This window comes from Rattus norvegicus, chromosome 7 (assembly GCF_021556685.1).
Source record: "Rattus norvegicus strain SHRSP/BbbUtx chromosome 7, alternate assembly SHRSP_T2T, whole genome shotgun sequence".
NCBI classification, from domain to species: domain Eukaryota; kingdom Metazoa; phylum Chordata; class Mammalia; order Rodentia; family Muridae; genus Rattus; species Rattus norvegicus.
The window spans coordinates 142,461,987-142,488,730 of record NC_141540.1 but is presented as its reverse complement, the minus strand read 5'-3'; the positions used below and the strand labels follow the sequence as shown (position 1 = coordinate 142,488,730).

The 26,744-nt window shown below is 51.1% G+C and overlaps 1 protein-coding gene and 1 pseudogene across 4 annotated transcripts; both read left to right on the top strand.

The window, feature by feature from the left end:
- Positions 1-425: 425 nt before the first annotated feature.
- Krt71 (keratin 71) lies at positions 426-26,355 on the top strand. 4 transcript variants are annotated; one of them, XM_087559034.1, is made up of 12 exons: positions 426-3,029; positions 4,516-4,714; positions 5,087-5,210; positions 17,410-18,065; positions 20,165-20,379; positions 21,312-21,372; positions 21,764-21,859; positions 22,171-22,335; positions 22,531-22,656; positions 23,879-24,099; positions 24,850-24,884; positions 25,618-26,355. In XM_087559034.1, exons 4-12 carry the CDS (start codon positions 17,622-17,624, stop codon positions 25,827-25,829), a joined length of 1,575 nt encoding a protein of 524 aa, XP_087415160.1. In that variant the 5' UTR covers positions 426-3,029; positions 4,516-4,714; positions 5,087-5,210; positions 17,410-17,621; the 3' UTR covers positions 25,830-26,355.
- LOC148004993 (keratin, type II cytoskeletal 74-like) lies at positions 2,592-6,935 on the top strand (annotated as a pseudogene).
- Positions 26,356-26,744: the final 389 nt, after the last annotated feature.

The window sequence follows — 26,744 nt, the reverse complement described above, 5'->3', positions numbered from 1 at the left end:
GTGTGTGTGTGTGTGTGTGTGTGTGTGTTTCTTTATCTTTCTTTCTTCTTAAAAATGAATTCTTTGAGAATTTTATACAATGCATTTTGACAATATTCACTCCAACTCCTCCCTGACCTACTCTCACATCCCTACCCAGAAACTTAACATCATGTTGTTTTTATATCAACTCTGTTTTTATAACTATTGACTGCCTGTGTACTCCTGGGGGTGGGGCCATTCACCGGAGCACGGATGACCTATCAGGAGCCACGCCTTTGAAGAAACCTGAATATCTCTGGACAAGCCCAGAAACTCAGCTACCCGCAGCGGCTCTTACTTAAGAGTTTGTGTTCTTGATCCCCTTCCCACCCCAAGCTAGAATGTTGACCGACTTGATCTTGTGCAGGGACCCCAGCTAACCTGAGTTCCTGCCCTGGGGAGAGGGTATGTGTAGATTTGTGACTGACACACACCTCTTCTGTAGCATGTTCACGGTCACCTGGAGATTTGCTGCTGTGGACCCCCAAGTCTTCTCCAGTACGCACTGCTTTGCCAGGGTCCCATTTTGCAGGCCCCCAGTAAGAAGTCTAGCTCCACTGCTAGAATGGACTCCTGCTCTGCTGGGCAGTGCACATGCTTGTTTTGACTCATTGTAGGGATCTCAGTTGGAGCTGAAGAGGAGTTACAAGCACGGGGGCTCTGAAAATTCCCAAATAGCCTCTGATATGAAGCTGGGGCCTTTCCTTCTGTTTGCTCGTCTGCTTTGGCCACCGTTTGCTCTGACGGGAGCCCTGGATCCACTGCAAACACCCTTTTCCCTCGTACCACGAGAGTCCCTGCCTTGCCTGCTACACACATCAGAAATCTCTGTCTTTGCCTACAACTGTCATGTCAGCCACATGACGTAGCAGTTAGGGAAGACAGACACACTTGAACTTGAGGGCCATCTCTGACTTTCTATCTGAGCGATTTTGGGCGATGTCTCTAAACCTCTGTTTCCACAACTCTAAGCAGTCATGCGTGGGTTAAATTTGCTTTCTCTTGTCAGCTGTGGCACAGGCCTGCAATCCTAGCACATGGCCGGGAACAGCAGGAAGATCTCAAGTTCCCGCTCTGTCTTCAGTAATTAAAGTAAGCATGGTGTGTAGCACTTGGCATAGTGCCTCATGCCTATGGAGGGAGACATACACACTGACTCTTCCTCTCAGACTGCCACCATGCAGCAATGGGTCTTACTGTGACCATCGTTGTTTCTGCGCTATGCGTGGTCGTTCAGCCCTTGCTAGTCTAGGCCAGTTGCTATGGTGAGCATTATTACTCATGAGTCTGGTCTTCATCAGAAAGGAAGCAGTTAGATTCTGCCCCCTTTGCAATCTGGCTTAGAAAGCCACAGGCAACACCACCACTTCAGTTGCGTCCCGTGTGTCTTGGGGCCAGGCTGTGCGATGGACACTAAGGTGGAGCACCTCTGAGAGGGAGGACTCACTGCTTCAGGGCTGATGGGAAAACCATTCCTGGGGTGTTCCTCTGAGGTTGCTCTGTCTTTCTGTTCCTCTCTCCCAGACTTGCCCTTCCCTCCTTATAGCCCTCACCTTAGGGGACGGATTCTCCCACCGGTTGTCTGATCAGAGCTTGTCAAACCTTCCCAGTGTGGTTGTGGGCAGTGGGCAGTACCCTGGGCTGGGATGGCTGCCAGATCCTTTGTTTTGAGATACTTCAAAAGGACCCCATCCCAGCAGGCCCCCTGACTTCTCACAGGCCGACATCTTCTATACTAAAACCGAGCAGTTTCTGGAAGAGATCAGGGAATTGGCAGAATGGTGCCTGGGAGACCTAGGAATCCTTACTGTCCAGTCCTGCCCGAGCTCTTAGGACAGACAGACAACCTCAGCCAGAAGAGGAAATTCCAGAGGGCAAAATGGTGGCCACTTGAGAAGCTTCTTACTGTTGAGAGGGCATCTTTCAAGCCATTGTAAGCTATATACACTCTGCCCAACACAGAAAGCCCACATAGTGCTCAAATCGACACTGTCATTTCTACCCTGTGTTGAGGCCTTTTTATTGCTAGCAATTGTGGTCTTTAGCATAACTCAAATGGCGACTCCATGAACCTCCTTTTGTTGACCTCACTAGATCTTTGAGGACTTTCTCAGTATCCTATTCCTCAAGAAGATCAGATGACAGAAAATGGCTTCCTCTCTGAGTGTTCAGAGGACCCCTCCATGGATGAGGGAGGCATTTACCCAGTGCCTTGCCGGTAGATAAGCAAGAAGGAGACATCGCTGAAAAAGTAAAGCTAAGAGATCGCCGGAGGGGATAACTCTTCAGGTCCCTAATTAGGGACCAGATAAACTCCAGATTAGACCACTGCAATGTGCAAGGGTGGCATATTCTACTTTCTATCAAAAGGGCTCCACTGCTCAAAGGCTTGGAGATCTACACTCTGCAAATTGTACCAGCCCTTCTGAAGGGGAAGGAGACTGTGGAGAGACATCTTTATCCAGTGCCCTGGGCTCAGCGAGGATAAAAGGAGCAGCCCTCCTGTGCCCCAGTATTGTACTATTGACTTCCTCCAGCTCCTGCAAGCTATCTGCTCAACCACAAGTCGGCAACTGAACTTCAGGTCAGGCAGTGACAAGGGCAATTTCAGTGTGCTTCCTGCAGTGGCACCAAGGAAGCCGTGGGCAGCATGGCTTCTTGCTGCACAGCTGGCCACAGGACTGGGGCTGGCCTCAGCAGCAGGAGCCTCTACACTCTTTCCTTCAGTGTGGCAGGTGGCAGTGCTTGAACCACAGGGCACAGCATAGGGCATGGGTATGGAGGGGGTCAAGCCAGTAACTTTGCCAACAACATGATTGGCAGTGTGGCCCTGGGGCTCACTTGTCCATCTGTGTGTCTGCCTGGGGGCATCCACCAGGTCACTGTCAACAAGAGCCTTCTGGCTCCCCTGAATGTGGAGCTGGATCTTGAGATCCAGAAGGTGCACGCACAGGAGAGGGAAAAAGATCAAGGCTCTGAATGACAAGTTTGCCTCCTTCATCAACAAGGTGAGTCTTACAGGGAGACATGATGCCGTAGCAGGAGCAGTTTTCATGTTTCCTATGCAATATGGATGGATGGATAGATGGACGGATAACAGAGATGGATGGATGATGACTGGGGAATCTTAGAGAGAAGGCAGGAAACTGGATAGAAGCAGCATTTTATCTTTTTTTTTTTTTTGAGGGAAGTGAGTTAGTTCTTGAAGGTCCAATAGTGGACGGTGTCTTCAGGATTTTTAAAGAACATGAACAGGTGAGAGAATTGACCACAATCCAGAGGGTGGGGTTCATAGTACAGAAGACACAGTTAGACACAAGAAAGAAGGTCTCCTGGGTGCAGGGTCAGGCCACAGAAGAAATTAGGATGCTGCCTCCCGGGTAAGTGCGAAGTGACTGGGAATTTAGAAGACCAGGAAGGAGTACTTGTTAATGATAGCAGAGGGTGGGCAGTCAGGGCTCTACCCCTAGGATTTTACAGACCTCCCCGTCTCTTAGGAAGTTGGCAGTGTGCATCTATGGGGCACGATATCTGTGTGGTTCCGGGTGGCTATGGGTGCGCTTCCTGGAGCAGCAGAACCAGGTGCTGCAGACCAAGTGGGAGCTGCTGCAGCAGCTGGACCAGGGCAACTGCAGGAGGAGCCTGGAGCCTGTTTATGAGGCCCACATCAGCAGTCTTCACAAACAGCTAGAGATGCTGTCTGGGGAAAGGGTGAGGCTGGACTCGAGTCTGAGGAACATGAGATATGTAGTGGAGGGCTACAAGAAAAGATGAGCAGCCCACCAAAGTTTCCTGGTTCATGGACCAGAAACTCCAGGGTCAGGAGGTCAGGTCATGTGGTCTCTGGCTATGGGGAAGGTACCCACCCTGTGATAGATGGGAGTTCCTGGGCTCGCCGGCTCTCTGGATGCTTAATTCTGGTTAGGGGTTCTATGTAGGCATTGGGTATTTTCCTGGGATATAATGAGGGAATCCAAGGACTTCTTTCTCATACCATGGGGCTCATTGCACTCGCTTCTGGCCTATCAGTTACTTTTCTGGTTGCTGTTACCAATGCCTGCTGGGGAACAACGTAAGGAAGGAGACATTTACTCTGGCTCGTGGTTTGAGGGGATACAGTCCTCCTTGGCAGGGAAGGCACAGCAGCTGGTAGCTCCATGGTGACAGGACCTTGTGGCAGTGGCTTTTGTCATGCTACCAACCAAAGGGCAGAGAGCTGAGGCTAGAAATAGGGTCAAGCTTTAACTCCACAGCCCTACCCCTCCAGCTATATGGCTGACAGTGGTATATCAGCCATGATTAGAAGCTTCCTCAACCTTCAAAGCAGTGCCACATGCTGGGGACCAAGTGTTCAAATATGTGAGTCTGTGGAGTACATGTAACACACAAGTCATGATACCCAGAGATCCCAGTAGTCACTGGGCTTGCTCTATTAGTAGAAAAAGGAGGTTACCTGGCAGACAGAATCTCTACCATCTCTCTCTTCTCCCACAGATATGAGGTTGAGAATAATACTCGACACACAGCAGTAGAGAACGAGTTTGTGCTGCTTAAGAAGATGAGACCAGAAGCACCCACAGGCTCAAGTGTCTCCTGTGTCTGTATCCTAAGCAACTCTGCTCAGGACTTCATCCAGGACACCTGGAGAGAGTCTAGGAGCTGAATTTTGTTGGGACCAGAGTTATGACTTCCAGTAAGTTAGAGAGGAAGGGCACATATCCAGGAACTGGATAGAAAGGGGCAGGAGAGAATCCCAGTGGGGACATTGAAGGATGTGGCTCAGCTCTGTCTTCCTGTGTGGCTTGGGGGAAGCCAAGCACCTCTGCAGGTGAAACAAAGGAAGTCTAGTCCCTGTTGCCTTCCTCTGTTGCCAAAGGTTCGGTCAGAGAAAAACTGATGTCAAGTGACTGGACAGCTGAAAGTCAGACACCTTCAGAACAGGGCAGCAGCAGAAGCAGGGCCATTGGTGGGATGAGGGATGGACGTATTGGTGATGTCATGTGTGCTCCCCCTGAGTCACTTCATGCCTTGTCTCATCCCCATCTTCCTGCCTCTGTGACATTAGATCCAGGAGCTGTGGCTGGCTGCTGGCTCCACAGGGACAGCATGAAACACACGGGAATAAGGTGTTGGAGTTGAACCGGCTTATCTAGAGGATCCGCTGTGACATCGCTACGGCGAGGAAGCAGGTGGGTAGCAAACCAGAGAGCAAGCGTCGAAGTCCCACATGTGTGGTGGGAACTCAGGGCTGCCATGGAGGGAGAAGCGTGTTGACAGAAGTAACTCAAGGGAGTAAGGAATTACTTTGGGTCACCTCAAGAATCCATCGTGGCAGGCCGCCTAGTTTCATCTATAGTTAGGAAGCAGAGGATGATGAGTCTTGAGCTCGATCAGCTTTCTTCTTCCAAACGTGGTCCGGGACCTAAGCCTAGGGAATGGTACTGCCCATGGTCAGGATGGGTCTTCCAACTCGAAACAGACTAATCAAGACAATTCCTCATAGGCACAACCAGAGCCTTGACTGCTAGGCGATTCTACCAAGTTAGTAATGTTAACAATCACGACTGGTATGATCTGGATTATCGGGAGGTGACCATTGCTGATACTGAACAGAGGTGACTGTGCCCTCCAGGATGCCAGGGCCAAGCTGGATGAGCTGGAGGGTGCCTTGCAGCAGGGCAAGGGGGAGCTGGCTCAGATGATGTGTGAGCACCAAGAGCTCATGGGCCTGAAGCTGTCCCTGGACATCGAGATCGCCACCTACCGAAAGCTGCTGGAGGGGGAGGAGCACAGGTGGGGCCTGGAGGGCAACGACATGGTGCCAAGGGAGAAACAGCTATGGTTTCTCAGGCTGAGGGAGCATTCTGGAGTAGGAAGATGAGCATGACGATCCTGTCAACACCGTGAGAGAGGGAGGCTGTGGGCTGCCAGGTGACGTCAGAGGCCAGCCATCTATACAGGTGACTGCGTGGTGGCACAAACGGAGCTGTGAGGACAGACAGATTGACACATGCTAGCAATATGGTCCCAGTAGGCCATCTATAGGATGGAGATTTGAATTTTCACATGTTGGCCAGAGAAAGAAACAGGGCCTCTCTCTCTCTAAAGCTCAGGCTGGTCTCAAACTCAGGGTGATCCTCCTGCCTCAGCCTCCTGAGTGATTTTATATCCTTTAACTTTCTGCATTGCAGGATGTCTGGTGAGGACCCATCCTTTCTGAGTGTCTGTGGTTATCCTAGAGATGGTTTGGGCTGAGGAAGCCAGGGGTGCTGGGATAAAGTGATATTCAAGGTCAGGGGTGCTGGGATACATGAGATACACTGCCAACCATAATCTTAACCTCACCTAGAAGTTTCTGCTGTCCTGTGAAGGTTCTCTGCACCAGTGCAACTTTTGCCCCCACTTTTGCCCACACGGAAAAAGTGATTAAAATTCACACCCATCTCTTCTTTTGCTGTCCATCCCCTGGGACACTGATGTCTAGAGAACGGCTTGGGAATGGTCACTTTCCCAGCATTTCCCAGGCGGCAGGCAGCATGCGAATTCTGTGCAGTCCCCACACATTTCAGCATGTAACAAGGTCTCATCCACTGCATTGGCCATGTATTTTGATTCCTGAGGACGGTGGCAGTATTAGGCAGGACCTGTTCAGAGATGGCAGTTGCCATGGCTGTCTCTTGCCACCAGACACCTGTTTGTCTCTTCATGCACAGCTGTCAGCAGCTGCGGTTATGGTTTCTATGGTTACCATCCAAGCTCCGTGAGCTCTGACTCTGGGGCTGGCAATGCAGCTGGTAGCCCCCAGGACCCTTCGAAACAGCCAGACCAAGACTAAAGGGTCAAGAGTAGACTTCAGGGACACCCATGACGAGAGCGCTGCTGCTGGCGGTACCCTGGCCAGGAAGGGCGCTTGATAAACCCACCACTCCACTCAACCTCGGTGACTGGAGAAAGAACACCCTTGCTACTGCCCAGAGATGCCTGTGACACTTGAAACCCCCATCCCTGAGTTTTAGGACTGCTTCTAGGACACTTGACTACTCTCCACTCACTACTTTAAGTTCTGACTGACATGGTTCAGTCTTCCCAGGTTGGTGGGTCCCACGCAGGCTTCTGACTTTTCCTACTGTCAGTTGGCAGGAGGCTTTGAAGCTCAAGCCACCATTGGCCTCTTGAGCTAAGGAGGCTATGGTAATCCAGAGAGGGAAGAGGAAGATGGTAGAGAGAAAGATGGACATTGAAGTCATGTTCTCAATGGTCTAGGTTTTCTGGCCTTCTTAGAAGGGGCGGGATTTTCGGCAGCCTTTCTCTGTCACATTAGTGAGGCCACTGTAGATTGTTGAGAAAGTGTACGTGTTTGCAGGTCCCCCGATGAGCTCCTATTCACAGAGCCATGTGGAAGAAAAGAGGGATCCTTACCTCCTGTGCCACCACCTTGATTAGTAATAACAGCTACTTCTACCCGCCAAGCACACATTACAAGGCAGGTTGTCAGGAACCCTATGTGTGTTCCCTCAAATTCTCACCTGATCCTTCAGGGAATGCACAAGCCACATCTTTGGGACACATATAGCACAGGTGAACTAGCCCTTGTCACACACCTATGAGCCAGCTCAGGCCGGACAGACAGCAGATTTCATGTTTCACTGGTATGCCATGATCATCGCCACAGGGAGGAATGCCAAAGTCACAGTCCTTGATGGAGCAACAGGTGACAGTGTCTCTTGTGAGGACTGTGTCTGCATTCGGTTCTTGCTCCTTTCTCCGGGGCTCTGATCTCTTGACTCTAGTGACTGAAAGCTGAATCCAGCAGTGCCCTTGGTCTCGTCTCTGTGTGGTCCTACCCTGTAAGTCCTGACTTACCTACCGTGTGAGTGTGAATATTCTTAAGAATGGCACCATCTTGTCCCTCCCTTGTGACCTTAAGAGTCTAAATTTCTGCTATATGTGCAAAAATCGCCTTTGAGCAGTGTCAGAGGCACGCATTTGTCTGTCTGTCAATCTCTCCAATAGTTCCACTGAGGACAATGTGACCCACCCACACAGCCCTCCTGGGTATTGGAGGCCAAGCCACAGGAAGCTCGCTCAGGAAGTCTCTTCAGTTTGCCAGGAGCTGTAGAAACACAAAGACTTGTGTCTCTCAGGTCAACTCCAAAATTGAGTCAAGTGTGTGCAACACACAAATACAACCACAGAGCTAAAACCACAGAGCTCCTGGAAGAAAATAAAAGGGCAACTTGTGTAACTCTGGGACCAGGAGTAGATGAGACAAAACAGCAAAGCTACTAGGATTCATGGAAGTTTATAAAGAATCAAAAGAGGTTCCTTTGCTTTATTTTGTTTTGTTTGAGACAAAGCCTCTGTAGCCCAGGCTGGCCTTAGCCCAAGCTGGTCTTGAACACATTGGACTCTTCCTTCCTCAAGCCCTGAGATTACAGGCATGAACCAATATGGCCAGAATTGTCTGAGGCTTTAAGCCAAGTTAAGGGTCTTTTCTTGGGAGACAGGAACAAACATCTCACTGCAGATAGGGCCCTGATTAATGAACAGGGCATGGGGAGGCTCACAGGGGCTGCAAATAGGAGTTTGGAAGAGGAGCTACGTACAGGAACATGGGTGACTCAAGGCAGTTGCGTCACCAAAAACTCATGCCAGCACAGGTGACAAACCAGGAAAGCCGTGTTTCTGGCGCTTCTGTGTAGCTCGTAGTCAGCCCCAGAGGACACAGTCTCCTCGGTGATGGTTTACTACTGTTATATAACTGCAGGTGGCTTGGTGACTTGGAATTTTCTTTGCTTTCTGGGTCTGATAAATTTTAAGAGTTCCCTGAGTCTTATGAGTGTTCCTTGAGGAGGGAGCACTTCAGCGAGTGTCCCTCCTCCCTTGAAGAGGGAGCACTACAGTGAGTGTCCGTCCTCCCTTGAGGAGGGAGCACTTCAGTGCACAGTAAACTTCTACACAACTCACATTATCAAGAAAATGTAGAGAGCCAGGCATGGGTGTGGACTGTTAACTCTGAGTTTCAGGGGCTGAGGCAAGAGGATTGTGAGTTCAAGACCACCTTGGGGTACACAGTCAGACCATCTCTCAAGGAGTAAAAATATGAGGGGGAGGTGAGAGATTAAGGGAAAACGCAATCTGCAGGAGAAAAATATTTATTTATAAACCATTTCTCAAGTAAGGGTCTAGTATTCAGACTATGAGAGGAACCCTCACAGCTCCACAGGACAAGGACAGTCTAGTAAAGCAAAGGGGTCAGAGAGATGGCTCAGCACTTAAGAGCACTGCCTTCCAGAGGACCCAGATTCAATTTCCAGCACGCACATCAGGTGGTTCACAAACATCTGTAATTCCAGCTCCAGAAAGACCCAACACCTCTGGCCTCTTCAGGCATCCGCATTCACATGCACAACCCTCGCCACAATTAAAAATATTATTTTTTTAAAAAAGAAGTGTGCGAAGGACTTTAATTGATTTTCACCTAAAGAAAGTATACATGTGGCCAACGAATACATGAAATACACTCACCATAATTGGATGTTAGGAAAAGGGGGACCAAATCCACAGTTTACATCTTATAGGATGATTTTAATATTAAAATATTAATATATAAGGCAGTAACACATGCTGGTGAGGATGAAGAGAAGCAGAAACTTTTTGTGCTTTTGGTTGTGCTTTGAGATAGGGTCTCACTGTGCAGCCGTATCTGGCCTGAAACTCACTCTGTAGACCAGGCTGGCCTCAAGATCTTGGTGATCCACCTCCTTCTGCCTCCCGAGCACTGGGCTTCAGGGTATGTGCACTAAGCCTGGTGCAGAGGTTAGAATCTTTGTATGGTCCTGGGCAGAATGGAGAGTTGCCTCAGTGGTTAAGAACACTTGGGACCCTTACAGAAGACCCAGGTTTGGTTCCCAACCCCCACATGCTTGGTTCACAATTATCTCCCATCCTAGGGGATCCCATACCCTCTTCTGACCTCAGTAGGCATCAGGAACGTTTGTGGTACCCACACATACACACAAACACTCATACATACAAAACAACACAATAAATATAAGGATTGTCATGTGCCAATAGGTCCACTCATAGAGATGCAGGCAAAGGAACTGAAATCAGGTATTTCAACAGAATGTGTAACATAGAAGCTCAGAGCTGTGCTATAGAAAACAGCCCAAACATCTGACAGTGAGTGAATAGAAGACAGAGGTATAGTATATACTGACAATGACTGTTCATTTATCCATGAAAAGAAGTACTGTAGCACTATCTGTTATTATGAGTGACTCCTGGGGAAAATCATACTAAATAAAGGAAGAGAGAGAGAGAGAGAGAGAGAGAGAGAGAGAGAGAGAGAGAGAGACAGACAGACAGACAGACAGACAGAGACAGACAGATACACACACAGAGAGGAGAGAGGAGGAGAGAGGAGAGAGGAGAGAGGAGAGAGGGAGGGAGAGAGACAGAGACAGACAGAGAGATAGACAGAGACAGACAGAGACAGACACACACAGAGACAGACAGATACACACACAGAGAGAGAGGAGAGAGGAGAGAGGAGAGAGGAGGAGAGAGGAGTGAGGAGAGAAGGAGAGGGAGAGGGAGAGGGAGGGAGGGAGGGAGGGAGAGAGAGAGAGAGAGAGAGAGAGAGAGAGAGAGAGAGAGAGAGATATTGATTGACTGATTGAGATTGAACTGAAGCTGCATGCTTTGGCCTGCACCTCTGAGAGAGAGAGAGAGAGAGAGAGAGAGAGAGAGAGAGAGAGAGAGAGAGAGAGAGAGAGAGAGAGAGAGAGAGAGAGATTGAGATTTCCCCATTGTGTGATCCATTCATAGGAAGTGTCCAGATCAGGAAACCCAAATATTCAGAAACAGGGGGAATAGCATATTGGTGGCAATGGATGCAGGACTTTCTTTGGGGGTGATGAAATGTTTCAAAACTAGGCAGAACTGGTTGTCTATACCACTGGGATCATAGAAATATCACTTAACTGTTCACCAAAATGGTTAGTTTTATGGTCTATAAATTTCATTTCAGTAAAATTAAAGTGGTGTGGGAGTGTTAGACTGAAGAGGCCAGAGAAACTGTGCTCCTAGACTTAAGTTCCAGGTCCTTCCACGCTTCATCCAATGGCAGTCTGGTATGGCCACCATAGCTAGTAGGGCACAGGGACAACATCTCCTCTTCAGCTGGCCTTGGGAAGGGCAACGTCATCTTTGGTGGCCAAGAGATAAACACCCAGGACACTGGCTTCCTCCAGATGAGGCAGCTGTAGGTTCTCTTACCTGGTCACCTGCTTATGTAACTGGCTACCTATGCTTCAAGCTTGGCATGAAGGACAGCTGGTAGCCCAGTACCTGTGTTTGCCTTGATGAATAGCAAGCCGAAGCCACGGAAGCTGACAAACTTCAACAATTCTTTCTCAGCCAGAACTGTGGCCCCTTCCCTGGAGCTTGGACCCGGGTGTGTGTGTGTGTGTGTGTGTGTGTGTGTGTGTGTGTGTGTGCGCGCGCGCGCGTGCGCGTGCATGCGCCTGTGCACATGTTTACATGTGTGCCTGTTTGTGTATATAGGTAGGCCATAGTTCAACTTCAGATATCTTGTCTATTGCTCTCCACTCTGTCTGTCTGTCTGTCTAGCATCTACTATCTATCTATCTATCTATCTATCTATCTATCTATCTATCTATCTATCTATCTATCATCTATCCACCTACCTATCATCTACCTATTATCTGTCTGTCATCTACCTATCTATCTATAGAGTCTCTTCCTGAAGTTGGAGTTCATCAGTTGGGTTTAGTCACTCTGATTGGCCAGCAAGCCCCCAGGATCCTCCTATCTCTGCCTCTCAGTGCTAAGAGTGCAGGCATATCCTACCAGGCCTGGTTTCTATGCAGGGGCTCAGCATCTGAATTCAGCTGCTCACATTTTATGGTAAGCACTTTGTCCACCGAGCTACCTTCCTCGAGTCTTAGATCAGGCATTTAAGATACAATCTTACTGAAATTCTCAACCCCATGGCAACTAGCTAATGTAAGCACAATATCCAGCTGCTGCTAGAACCTTCTCTCCATTCAGGATTCATCAGAAGAGATCAAGCTTGCCTGGGCTGAGAAGTCCTCTAAGGGAGGCTGTTTTCCTTTACCCCTCTGTGGTAGTCGCCTGGCATGGAGAGACAGCTTGATAAATGCTGAGTGAGTCATTTGGGAAGGGACACCCTCTCAGTCCTTTCCTACTTTCGTGGTCTCGGGGTTGGCTGGAAGGATGAATGATTACCTCACCCTATCAGCAGCTGGAGTCACGGCCTCCTTTGTGGGCCATTATTGAGCAAGAATACTTTGAAAATACATGAAAGGAGACCATTGGAGCTAGAGACATGAGCACTCTGGGACAGAGGGACAAGATCCAAACAGCTTGGCATTCACCACTATAGGTCAAGAGTTAGACAGACAAGCAGAGGCAGAAACCAGAGACTCTGGGATGTGTGCACAGAAAGCCAGGCTATGAGAGGCCCAGGTTACAGGCGGCAGCCGCTCTACCAGCAGCAAAGCTACGGTGCAGTTCCTCACCTGCCGTGCCACCTCGAGGAAGTTGCCAAACTTCCTTTGGCATTAATGTCTCATTTAAGAAGCAGGGATAATAATAGTGCCAGCCTTCAGGGCTGTTGTGGAGGATTAGATGAATTAATGTATATGAGGTGCTTTGAACCACGGCTGGCACGATGAACCCTGACTAAGTATTAGCTAGCACAGTCACGGTCTTCTTTATTATTATTTACAAGGTATCTTCCATCCACCTTGGGGAGTAGGTAGACCAGATGTCTCATTAGGGATGTAGAGAAGGTAGAAATCCTACCCCCTGTTACATAGGTCATGAGTGGCCCAGGAGAGACTATGACATGGGTCCTCAGAGTCCCAAGTCCATACACTACGTCAGAGGTATGGAGTCAGGTAAAGAAGGAGGTGCCCAACCATACTCAAAGGAAGTGTCCTGGATAGATAACTAATGGAGGTGACAGGGGATAGGGCTGGCCCAAATGACATCTCGCAATGCAAGACCACCTTGTGGCCGGGTGGGAGCAGAGCTGTATTCAGGACAGGCCCCAGTCCTTTATACCCAGCTCCTTAGAGGTGAGCTCATCTCTGGCCTTTTAAGTACCAAACCTGCTGGGTACCTCCCCTGCTCTCAAGTGGTCTGACTGTAGCCAAGTCCCCTAGGGACAGCAATCAGTCCAGCTGACTCAGGCTGAGGGCACTGCTTACCTGAGGCTGTGCAAGCCTGCAAGGAGACCCCTTTGGGGATTCGCAGACAACACGCTCATGACCTGGTCCATCAGCCAAGGATGCCTGCAAAGACCTGAGTTGATGTCATCCAAATAACCCAGCTTATTTTCTCTAATTTTGGAGATAATTACGTCACTCACAGAACTGCCCAGCCCTCTCCTGGTGCCTCTAGCCGCTCCCATTCCCAATTTTATCCACACAGGAATAGTTCTGCCTCAGATGTGCAATTTAGACTCTTTCGGACTCCACAGCCTTCAGTGGCTCCCCGTCTCACACACAGCTTGGGATCTGGAATTTCTCTACCCAAGGTCACCCTCTACTCATGATCACTTCAGCCTGCTCAGTGGTTTCTTTTACTCGAAAATGACATGTGCCCCACCACCCTGGGCTGCTTCCCCAACTTCTTAGAACAGTCAATTCAATGCTTCTTCCCTTAGAAGACTGGAATTGAAGCCTCTCCTGCAGGCAGCCTGTGCGCTTTTAGTTTTCCAGGGTCGCCTCTTTGTTCATTTCTTCTCCAGTCCTGAAGCCTCATGGGATCAAAGTCTCTCTTAGAGGTTTTCTCCCAAGAGGCTTATTGGCCCAAGACTTCTGGAAAGGGACAGCAGATGCACCAAACAAAGCCACGGGACACGAATTTATCAACTGACTGTCACAACACATGGGAGCACAGATGCAGAGAAAACTACAATTTACTCATAAAAGCACAATAAAAGAACCGAGTACACAGCCAAGAGCCATACAGAGGGACCCTTGGGATGCTCAGAAAACGCCATTTCTCTCATGTAGATGTCATGGGCAGAAGACCAGAGTACAAAGGAGACAGACCAGGCCAGAAGCCAGGGTTTCAACAGTATTCCAGAGAAAAGGGATGTAGGCCAAGTTGATTGGATAAGCCATCTGCCTTTCCCTTGAATGTCCAAGCCAGATCTTCCTGGTATTTTCAGGGTTTTATTCTATATCCCCATCATCTCCCCGATTTACAGGTGAGCACCACTGTGTCCCTAAGACATGCACGGATAGGTACACATCACTAAAAGTCAGTTCTCTCACAGACAGCCACCTGCGTGGGGACAAGTGGGTAAAGTCTCCACTGTCAGGCCGTGGGAATCCCATAGCATGGGATCTGCCTTTCCCTGCCCCTGGTTCTCTCCAGGTCTCAACTAAGGCACAGGCAAAGGCAGATCTTTTGTGCCCTTGGTGAACTGGGGCTCCATTTTGGTCTTTTTTACTCCCTCCCTCCCTTTCCCCTCTAGCAAAATGTAAGGATCCCAGGTACTGACCGGGCCCACCCTTCCTGTGGGTGGTCCAGAACTCTGTTGCTTCCTCCTCCTCAATTATCTCACCAACAACACTGGGCGTTGTGTTTCTAATGGGCAGGATCTGATTAGTTTGTGCCACTGTGTAAACGACTTGGTAATAACTCAGTGAGCTGTTTCTCTCAGGGATACTGAGAATAAGCTCTTCCAGGCAGGCTGCTTTGGGCCGTTTCCACCAGAGGTTGGTTAAGTGTCCAACAAATATTTGATAAATCAGCCGACATCGATAGACGTGACATAATGTCCATAGAGTGCTTCCTACTGAGTTTTATACCTGGCAGTCACTTGGTTGGCTATGCCTATTACTATTACTACTATTATTCATAATGGCCAATTTTCTGGGATCGGCAGCGATCTGGGAGAGCCTGGGGCTTGTAGGGTCATCACTCCTTCCCTGTCCTCAGCACCTCATGCCACTGTGTGGGAATGTGCTGATGAAGGTGCCATGCTGGAGAGGAAGGAGGGAAAACAGGCCGAGCCTCTGGCTCCTTAGTCACTGACACCGGTTATTGGGCATTAAGAATGTGTCAGGCCTCAGGGAGTGCTTCCTGTGGAATAACACAGCAGCCTTTGCCATTCCTGCATTAATATCTATTGTTCCATTCTCCATGGGAGAAGCTGACACCAGAAAGGCCAAACTGAGTGATGGAGAAGAAGTTGATTCCCTGGGGTCCAGGCTACCATCTGGTGACACTCCAGGTGGACAAAAGTCCAGCATTCATCTCTGCTCTTCACATGTCTCCAGTGAGGGGCTGTCTACCGGGAGGGGGCTGGCCTAGGCCTGCAAGGGGCCCACAGAGGGCAGCATCACTGGCTCCTGGACCTTCCTCATGCTCAGGAAACACCATTTCTCTCATGTAGATGTCTTAGAAGACCAGAGTGAAGAGCAGACAGGCAAGGTCAGAAGCCAAGATTTAGGCAGAATTTCAGAGGAGAAGAGAGATATGGGTTGGAGGTTGTGACAGAAGTGGTTAGGAATAGGTCAGGAATAGCTTGAGTAAACATCGGAGGGCACTGAAAAGGAGGCCAGAGGATGAGGTGTCCTTGGGCAGACAGGGAGCAGCAAGTGACAGTGCATAGGTAGGAGCAGGGGATATGGGACCTGGGCAGGGGCACTGCCACGTATGGCAGAGGATTTTGTAGCTGGCGAAGCCGTTGACAGGGAATCCACACTAGGGCTGCACTCTGGGAGAACAGAAAAGCCTGTCAGCATTACACAAACGTTCTGTGGGAACTGAGTGGAGGCTAACAGGGGTTGGAGGTGGGAGGGTAGCGAGGGGGGAGGGGTTGTGCTAGGCGTCCCTGGTCTGGAGAAGCTCTGCTAGCCTCACAAAGGAAGCTAAGGTGGTGCATGGACATCAGGAGCAGTGAGGATGTATTCATGTATCCTAGAGCCAGCCCAGGACAGAGAGAGGGGGATGGAGCTCAGACCCAGCTGTGGTGGTCCAGGAACATCTGTGAAGAGGGCTGGGTAGAGTGTGAGAGAACAAAAGATCGGGGAAGTAGATGGGGATGGATGAAGAGAGGGAGAAAAGAGGGTGGAGGAAGGGAAGTGAGCGATGATCGTTTGATGACAGCGATGAAGACAAGATGGCAGGAGGGAACGGAAAGGAACTCAGGTGAGCAGAGAGTGGACTCCGTGCCCAGTGAATCCAGAGAGAGCCCTAGCCCAGCCAGTGTCCACAATTTTCTCCCTTTAGAATCCTACACAGCTGAGAGCCCCTCCTTGGCAGGGACGTTTGAGGGAGACCATTCTCCAGATATGAGGCAGCCATGGCTTGGACAGAATGATCAGTGGAGGGGCTCGGGCCCATTATGGGAGCCGCTGACCCGGGATAGAGGGGACAGGGAGCACACAGCAAACAAACACACAGACAAACTTTAACAGCAACAGAAAACAACACACACACACACACACACACAAATGGTGTGTACAGTTGTACACACCTTTGTACATTCCCTTTGAGGGCCTTCTGATCTTAGCTGTGTGAAGTCTGGATGCCTAGAGGCCCCAGCCAGCCTGGACTCCTCAGTTCTCAGGCCTGGACAGTGGTAGCTGAAGTTAGGGCCCATGGATGACAACTGATTCCTGCCCTTTCTGTGAACACACAAATGAACACGGCAGGAGAGAAGCATGAGGAAATGGAGCTCCTACAGGATGCCTTTGAACTCCCCAGACCGTGGCGGTCCTCTGAGCTATCTGCCCCTGGAGTCCCCAACAAACTCCACACTCTTGCCCTTTCATTTTCCCCAAGGGCCAGAGGCTTGTCCCTTCCTTTAGCCCCTTACCAACTTTACTATGAGGTTTGAAAGGTGTGCTGGGGACATCTAACTCTCTGGAAGGTATGACAAGCACATGGTAGTCATGAATCCAGAGCTGTTGGGCTGCTCAGGTCCCATGCTATGATAGGGTGCCATCAACCTGGTCCCCAACAAAGAGAGCCATTAGTCCCCATGGTTTGTATGTGCAGGAGGCCTGGGGAGAAAGTCTGCCTGACTGGGCTTCCCCCTTCCAGGACAGAGGCTGCAGCTATGGTAGAGTCCTTGGGCATTGTACTTAGTGGCCTGCTCTGTCCAATGTCCACACCATCTCTGCTTTCTGAACCCTTGCAAGAAAGCCAGCCGTAGAGATGAATCCGAGAGATGGTGGAGTGTTGGTGACATTCCCCTGGGGAGGCTGTGGCCTGGGGCAAATTACCTTATAACAGCGGGTTAATTAGATAAGACCCAAATTACCAGAGCAAAGTTTGCAAGCCCAGCAATTTAACAGTTTCATGTTGTTTCAGAGGTGGGGAGGGACGATCTCTGGCTCAGCACGGAGAAAATGACTTCTTGCTCCCAGGCAAGCCAAACCCAGGAATTAAGCTCTCCACTGCCCATCTGCTAGCCCAACGCCAAGCGTATATAAAGGCACCTGCTGGTCCTCACTACAGCCAGTACAACCTTCGTGGGATCTGCCTTCCTCCTGCACTCGTCCTCCATCTCTACCAACAACAGCATGAGTCGCCAGTTCACCTGCAAGTCTGGAGCCGGCAACAGGGGCTTCAGCGGTTGCTCTGCAGTGCTGTCCGGGGGAAGCTCATCCTCCTACCGGGCAGGAGGCAAAGGGCTCAGCGGGGGCTTTGGCAGTCGGAGTCTCTACAGCCTGGGAGGCCCCAGGAGCATCACTCTCAACATGGCTAGTGGCAGCGGGAAGAACGGAGGTTTTGGATTTGGCCGGAACCGAGCCAGCGGCTTTGCCGGAAGTATCTTTGGCAGTGTGGCCCTGGGACCCGTGTGCCCCACTGTGTGCCCGCCTGGCGGCATCCACCAGGTCACAGTCAATGAGAGCCTCCTGGCCCCACTCAATGTGGAGCTGGACCCTGAGATCCAGAAGGTGCGCGCCCAGGAGAGGGAGCAGATCAAGGCACTGAACAACAAGTTCGCCTCCTTCATCGACAAGGTGAGTCCGCTAGGACAGGGGGACCTGGGAACAGCTCTTCTCTCATCTGCTTGGAGTAGATTCTCTTCAATCCCTCAAGAGCATTGAAGTTGGTACAGTTACTGTACATGAGGCTGGCACATTTTGTAACCTTAATGTCTTGTAGAAGATTCTCTGCTGTCTGGAGAGAGAGCACCTGCAGGGATAGTAGCACATGCTGGTAGGGGCCTTCAGGGATACTCACAGGGGAACCCTGGGAAAGAGATAGGGGCCTTTCTATGGAGACCTGGATTGGTACCATTGTTAAGCCTTGTGGTCACGCTGGCTATCCACAGTGAAGGCCAGGGAGAGAATCGGCCTTAGGATCCAAAGAGCCTGTCGTCCTCTCAGGGTGATCTTGTTCCCCAGTCACCTGACTGGTGGATCATGAACGGGTATGTGGTCACCCAGGCCCTTTAGGCTACAGGATGTCTCCACTAGGGGTGGTTAGTGGTCAAGGGCTCTTTTGCCAAACAGGGGTAGAGGTACTCTGGCATCAGACACGGCAGACATTGCGGGGAAATTACTTGTTTTATCTTGGTCCTATGTCTTTCCCTCTAGTGTGGAAAAATCATGACCTTCCTCAGGGGCTTCTGTCAGTTTAGAAAAGGAAGTTCATGTGAAGATCTTGGCACGGTGTCTGGTCCTCCGCAAATAGTGTCTATTGTTTTTGGGAAAGGGTTCAGGGAAGCAAGGGGACCTCAAATCTCTACAAGACCTCAAGGGATCTTCTATCTCAGTGAGGATGTCTGCTGTGGCATATGAAAGATGGCTTCCCCAGATTCTGGGTCAGCAAAACCACCATAGAGGCCTATCTACAGCCATTTGCAGGACAGGCACAGTGAGAGTTCACCCTCAGTCTCCTACCTGAGGTCTAGGGCCAGAGACGAGAGGGATAGGGTGGCTCTATGACAGTCAAACCTCACAGTCCTGGGCCTTGTGGCCACAAGAGCAGACCCTGCCCCACAGTGCTAGCCTTCCAGTGTGGAGGCCCCACATTCTCCTCAGTCTCAGGGGCCAAGGCTGGAGCTGCTGCTTCTTGTCCTATGGGTTATTCACATCAAGACAATCAAGGTCCTCTGAGGATTTGGGTCTGGATTTGGGTGGGAGGTCCCTGCCTCTTGGGGAGGGGGAAAGGGATCTAGAGCCTGGTCAGCTCTTGGGGAACTTTGGCTCCACTGTGTCCTCCCAACCTCAGATAGAGTTGTCCACTCCTATTGGTGACCTACCCATGTCTAGTGGCATGCTGGGTGCTGTGTTGTCCTGGGTGCAGCTAATGCTCATCTCAGAAAGAAGTGTGGATTGGTTGAACCAAGCCAAGGCCTGGATGATCTGTTAGAGACCAGCAGTTCAGTGCAGTTTCCTCTCAGTGTAGAATTCCAGGCAGTATTCCCACATCCTGTGAACACAGCCTTGCATAAATGTGCCTGTGCTCACAGATGCTAGAAAAGAAGTCAAATTTAAAAAAAAATTGTCACCAGATAGAGGAAGTATATGCTAATGATCTGGTTTGGTGAGGGTCAGGCTCTGTCTGTCTGTCCATCTGGTCCCATGTTTTGTACTTGTACTAGAGAGAGAGTGGTTCTGAGAACTGCCCAGGACACAGACAGCATTAGTGGGTAGAAATGAGGGACTTGGTATGGGAATCTGAAATTCCCAGTAGCTCTTGGCCCTAACGAAACTGTGCTCTGACATGTCATAGATAGGGCCTGGACCCCATCTTCAGAGTGGCTTGCCTTTCCAGACAGATGTATCCAGCCTGACCCTATTCTGCTGTTTCTGTCATGCTCATGCCTTACTCTGGCTTGGCCACAGTGGGTTCTGGTTGATTGAATGTCCTCAGTGAGGGGACGTGTGTCTAGGCTTAGTTCTGATCTCTGCCTTTGAATAAACTTCTGGACCCTGGAAAGAAGCAAAGATTAGTAAGGCTCAGTTTCCTCCTCTCTGATCATGTCTGACGATGTGCCCGCCTCCTACAGTTGTAGAGGGGTAAGGGAAAAGATGAGGCCAGAGCACTGAGCAGGATGGCTTTGCATGTCAAGTATCTGTGGGGCTCAACATCTGCTGGGTTCGGTTTCCAGGTGCGCTTCCTGGAGCAGCAGAACCAGGTGCTGGAGACCAAGTGGGAGCTGCTGCAGCAGCTGGACCTCAACAACTGCAAGAACAACCTGGAGCCCATCCTCGAGGGCTACATCAGCAACATGCGGAAGCAGCTGGAGACACTGTCTGGGGACAGAGTGAGGCTGGACTCCGAGCTGAGGAACGTGCGTGACGTGGTGGAGGACTACAAGAAGAAGTGAGTGAGGAGGGAACCTGCAGCAGGACAGCGCGCCCTGTCCCTCTGATGGGCTTAAAGATTTGGTTTCAAGGTTCTGGAGGTGGAGAGTTCATATGTTCTAGGCCATACCAAGTAGGGTCACCGCATCGGAAACCCAGAATGTTGTCTTTCACTGAGACCAAAAAAAGCAAGTTGAGGAGGAAGGGTTTATTCAACTTATGCTTTCATAGTCTTGTTCATCACCGAAGCAAGCGAGGACAGGAACTCACACAGAGCAGGAACCTGGAGGGACGAGCTGATTCAGGGGCCATGGAAGGGTGCTGCTTACTGGCTTGCTTCCCCTGGCTTGCTCAGCTTAATTCTTATAGAACCCAGGACCACCAGCCCAGGGGCGGCACCACCCACCATGGGCTGGACCCCTCCCCTGTTGATCACTAATTGAGAAAATTCCTTACATCTGGATCTCATGGAGGCATTTCCTCAACAGAGGGCCCTTCCTCTCTGATGACTCTAACTTGTGTTAAGCAGCCAGTACAAATGAGCTCCCTGATCCGTAGCCTCTAGACTGACAGTAGGAACAAACTTCCAAGTAGTCAGACAGCGTCAGAGGTTGGGCTTGAGGTCAACAATGGTTAAGCCTTTCACATTCTCCGAGCTTCTGTGTTGAGAAGTGGCATGGGGACACCTGGGGCACCACTCACATTTGGTGTGAGGTAGCTTGTTTCCTGCATCCTCTTAGGTCTCCCAAAGGTCGTTCATCCTGCACACTTCCTTCCTCATTTTCCAAGTTGGATCTTCTTCCAAACTTGGCTATCACCCTCTCCTCCAGGAAGCCATCTTTGCTTGGCTAGCCCTTCAGCTCTCTGTGCCCCACGGCCTGGCATTTTTCTATGTATTCAGAGTCTCTCCTGGGTGAAGGATGTAAGCTATGATCCCTGGCCTTCCCACAGGTACGAGGAGGAGATCAACCGGCGGACAGCTGCAGAGAACGAGTTTGTGCTGCTGAAGAAGGTGAGGGGAAGGTATCTGGCCAGAGAGGCCACCGTGTGCTTTGCCGTCAGTCCTTAAGTGGGATGGGATGGGACCATGGTGCTCAGGAGAAGAAATGACAGCCAGGGAGGATGACAGGGAACAGCCAGCACAAGGGGCTCCCTGTAGCCATGGAATTTGGTTCAGATGGTGCACAGGTGACTTTCACAGCAGGGCTGGGGCAACCGTATTTCTAATTTTGGAAGAGGCTCTCATGGTGGGAGGTGGGGGCTGTACCTTCCTCTGCCCCCACTACCTTCCTCATGACCCACATAGGAGAAAACAATGTCTCCAGCCAGGCAGCTGGGCTGAGCTGGGTGTCACCTACTGGATGGCACCTGAGGTGACCGGGGATGGCCGGGTCTTCTTTCAGGATGTGGATGCAGCATATGCCAACAAGGTGGAACTGCAGGCTAAGGTGGACACCATGGACCAGGACATCAAATTCTTCAAGTGTCTGTTCGAAGCCGTAAGTCTCTTGGCGCCCCATTCTCAGGGGGCCAGCATTTCGGAGTGCAAACTCCGTTTAGGGCCTGCGAGAGTCACAGAGGCTCCAGCTGTCAAGGCGGCCTCTGAGTCGCCCAGGCACCTTGCATGTTACTCCCAAGAGCCCCCTTCTACTCTGAGGCCTAATTCCATGGCGGCAGAATCTGCCTAGGGCCCGGCAAGGTATTTTCTTTGCACATGAAGCTCACAGTCCTGTGTGTCAGGCACTATGTGGTACGACTAGAATTTGACAGTGGTCAAGCTAATATACTCCCCTGCTCATGGTCCCTGTAGGAGATGGCTCAGATCCAGTCCCACATCAGCGACATGTCCGTCATCCTGTCCATGGACAACAATAGGAACCTGGACCTGGACAGCATCATTGATGAGGTCCGGGCCCAGTATGAGGAGATCGCCCTGAAGAGCAAGGCTGAGGCTGAGGCCCTGTACCAGACCAAGGTGAGAAGCTGAGACTGCTCTGGGGGCGTCAGGCACCACCATGTGAAGGACAAACCTGATATATTCAGATCAGAGTTGATGCTAAAGTCATAGTTCCCTGTGCCCCGGTGGCCATGACCCTTCATTCAGGGACACAGGGCCTTCACGGAAGCCATGCCACCACACTTACTCATCTCCGTGCTTTGGGTGTTTCAGTTCCAGGAGCTGCAGCTGGCCGCCGGCCGCCATGGAGACGACCTCAAAAACACCAAAAATGAAATCACCGAGCTGACCCGGTTCATCCAGAGACTCCGCTCCGAGATTGAGAATGCAAAGAAACAGGTAAGGAACTCTGGCCTGTGGCCAGGGGCAGTAAGCCCAGTGGATTGCGTGTGAGTTCACTGAGGGCCTTAGCTTCCCATGGGTCTCCAGCAACAAGAGAAGATACCAGTGAGGTCACTGCCTCAGCACATGGACGTCTCTGGGCCACTTCCTTCTCTACTCACTCTAAGCACTTCTCCTTGAATATTCTCTTCTCTCTCAGGGAACCTCCCCTGGCTTACAGGTTGGGCTGGATCTTCTCCCCCTCCTCCCCTAGGCTGTGCTCCCCCAGGCAGTGCTCCTTGGTCTGTTTTCAGCTTTTGGCAGTTCCTCCTGCCAGCTGCCTGTCCCCCACACTCTTTAGACTGAAGGGAGTCAGGTCACTGGCTGCTTCGTGTGTCCCCTCAGCTTCTTGAGCTGTGCCTACACATAGCATTAGCTTAATAAATCAGTATCATTGATGTGACCAAGAGAGGGAAGTGGGCTTGGGGAGTCCCCAGTGAAGTACACACACAGCATTTAGCCTCGTGTTAGCAGCAGGGACAGGATGTAGATAGAATGAGAGGACAGCCGTGCCCACCATCCTACCACATCTAACTCCAACAACAACCCTGAGGAGCAGTGTTCTCTCTGTACCAGATGAGGAGGGACGTGGTGAGGGTGCGGGATACGGAGCTGCTAGACCCCTATCCCACGTCCTTCTTATGGGCTTTAGCACATCAGGGGTCATGTGTGCAGGTCGCCCCTCCTTACTTCACAGGAGGTCATAAGGGGCAAATGAGGTGAGGCATGGCATGCACGTGCTTAGCAAGGTGCTGGGCACACGGTGAGCACCTGGCAAGTAAATGTCATTCTGGAGACTCTCCTTCTGGTGACCTCACCTGTAGGCCATGTTTCTGGGCTGGAGCTGCCATTGTATCTAATTGCTAGATTCTAACATATTGTCTTAAAATAACGTTCCTCTGGGGCCCTAAGCCACTCACTCACTGAATGTGATAGCCAGGCTTGGTGATCAGTGTTCTCTAGGCAGAGGGGAGCCTGCTTTTCCCCTCACCGCAGATGTCTTGGAATAGGTGCAGAGCTGAGATCTAGCAGGTCTTACCAGTCCCTGCCAGCCGGGGCAGAAGCCTGGCGTGCATCCAATGAAGTGTGGGCGTTTGCTGCTGGATCTTACTGAATGTGAGGGGTTTGACTGCAGATAACACCCACGCCTGCTTCTGTTTTCTAACTTCTTGGCTTTTAGGCTTCTAACCTGGAGACGGCCATCGCTGACGCTGAGCAGCGAGGAGACAGTGCTCTCAAGGATGCCCGGGCCAAGCTGGATGAGCTGGAAGGTGCCCTTCATCAGGCCAAGGAGGAGCTGGCCAGGATGCTGCGTGAATACCAGGAGCTCATGAGCCTAAAGCTGGCCCTGGACATGGAGATCGCCACCTACCGAAAGCTGCTGGAGAGCGAGGAGTGCAGGTGTGCAGTGTGCTTGGGCGGTTAGGAGCCTCAGCTGGGCTGGAGGTGGCAGCTCAGCGGGTAGCGCGAGTCTGCTTAGCATGTGCGAAGCCCTGGGTTTCATCATCAGAATCACATACTGGTCATGGTAGTGCTTTCCCGGTGCCCCAGCTTTTGTGAGGCGATTGAGGGGTGGGGGAGGGGTGTGTGTGAGAGGTTCAGGGTCACCCCCGACTACACAGTGAGTTTGAGGTTACATAACACCATCTCAAATGAATAGCAGCCATATTCACGGATGCTGAATGCTCACCTCACCCTGGGTGCTGTGCTGTCGTGAGCCACGCAAATCGGCACACTCAGCCATTACAACCTGCCAGAGTGTCTGGGAGACTCCTGCTTCCCTTCCTTGTCTTCTGAACCCCATTCCTCCATTCGGTTTCCTTGTCCCCTCTTCCTTACCAGTCCAGGTACCCTGTAGTTATGCTAGGCTAGCCAGCCACTCCAGCTTCCTGGTGTCCTGGGGAGGAGAAGGCTCACCATGGTGGGAGTGGACAATACGGTCCTCACACGTGCACCTCTTAGACTATTATTTGATCCAGTGTGCTGCCCTCTTACTCTTCAGTGTGAAGGGGTGACCTCCAATGAGCTAAAGCAGTCCTGGAGTGTCCACAGGTGCCCATTGGGTCTAGAAGCACATCTCAGGCTGATGGCAGCAGTGTCCTCGAAGATGCAGTGGGAAGCTATTCCTGATTTTACTTTTCTCCCTTACAGGATGTCTGGAGAATACTCTTCCCCTGTCAGCATCTGTAAGTACCTGTGGGTCTGGAACTGAGTCATAGACACTGAGTACTGGGAAAGGGCCTTAGTCACACCCTGTGGGTGTAGATGAAGGGTCAAAGGAGTAGAAAGGAAAAGGTTGAGGCCACACAGCTGGAAGGCTGGCGCAGAGCAGGTCTCCCAACTTCCGGCTACCCTGAGGCCCTTCATCTTCATCATTCTGCCTCCCAGGACATGGTAGTAAGGGACAGCCTCTGCCATAGGAGAGGGGGGAAACAAAGAGGAGACTCTAAGAAAATGATGTGCCTGGGGGGGCGGGGTCTGTGTCATGTTGAGTTTGTAATTTATAGTCAGATCTAGGTTGGGGATTTAGGCAGGGGCAAAGGAAGGGGCATTTCAAGTTGGCAGGATTCAATCTGTGATCTTGGATTGCTGTCTGTGGGGAGACAGCAGGAGAAAGACGAGGTGTGGGCAGGCAGGAGATTTAGCAGAGCCACTAAGAGGAGGGGCAGTGGTGGGTGCATGGGTGCCTGGTAGAGGGGCAAGCTTGAGTATCAATGGGGCAAGACTCAGCCACAGTGGGTATAGACTGAGGAAGCCAAGGGCATGGGGAAGTTGTCTTTGGGATATTCTCTTCAGGGTGAAGAAATGACCGTGATCAGGTTCTCATGGAGCCCTTGCCTACTGTGGGGATAGGAGACCCCCCATCTACCTCTGCCTGAGTGGGTCTGAGTCGATCCTTCCCTTTCTCTTTCTCTGCAGCCATTATCAGCAGCACCAGTGGCAGTGGGGGCTATGGCTTCCGGCCCAGCACAGTCAGCGGTGGCTACGTGGCCAATAGCACTAGCTGCATCTCTGGAGTGTGCAGTGTCCGTGGTGGGGAGAACAGGAGCAGAGGCAGTGCCAGCGACTACAAGGATTCCCTAACAAAGGGCTCCAGTCTGAGCACCCCCTCCAAGAAAGGTGGCCGGTGAGAGGGCTTCCTGTGGCCTCCCTCACTCAGCACCCTCTGTGCCCTAGCCTATTGTCCCCCTTCCTACCCCATGTACCACTCCTGGGCCAATCTCCTTCTCTCTCCAAGTGTTTTGGGACTGGATAGCTCTGGGCTACCATGTGGTGCACTTCTGATAGACACCAGGAGCTTCTCAGCTTCAGCTCAGGTCCAGCCTGTCCCTTCCACCAGCCGTTGGCTCTGTCCTTACCGTACTACCTGGCTTCTTGGGTCTCCATCTGGGCTTCTTCATCTGCTGAGCTTTTGTCGCAGCTCCTGCCTATGACAGGAGCTGGCTATACCCAAGAAGAAGACTAACAGAAAACCAATTCAGAGTGGCCACCCCACCCCACCCCAGCACAGTCTCATTTTGAGCAAAACCACTCAGAATAAAGGGACTCTGCCTTCACTTTCCTGAACCCAGAACCAGAGAAAAGGGGACAGCCTTGGCTTCTCTTGTATTCCTTAAAGCCCTCCCTGTTGCATTCTCAATAAACAGCACAATCTGATGGCTTAGTCTCCGAGTCTTCCATCAAACGCTCATGTGAACAGGCATATACGCTGCACAAACAGTGAAGTGCAAGCCAGCCACTGTGTGTAACAATGTAGAGCGGAAATGAACAAAGTATCCACATGCTTGGCAGAAGGAGGGGCTTCACTGGACCTGCAGGTGGGGAAGTAACAGGCTGGGAGGAGGAGTCTGGGGCAGAGACAGAAAGGGTGGTGGTGCCAAGAGTCTCTGGCTGTCAACAGGTCTCTGAACTGTGTCTTGGCAGGAATTCTGACCCCTTTTGGGGTCTTTCCTGGCAGGCAGGCAGGCAGGCAGGCAGGCAGGCAGGCAGGCAGGCAGGCAGGCAGGCAGACATGTATCTGCAGCTGCTCTTCTCTTCACTGTACT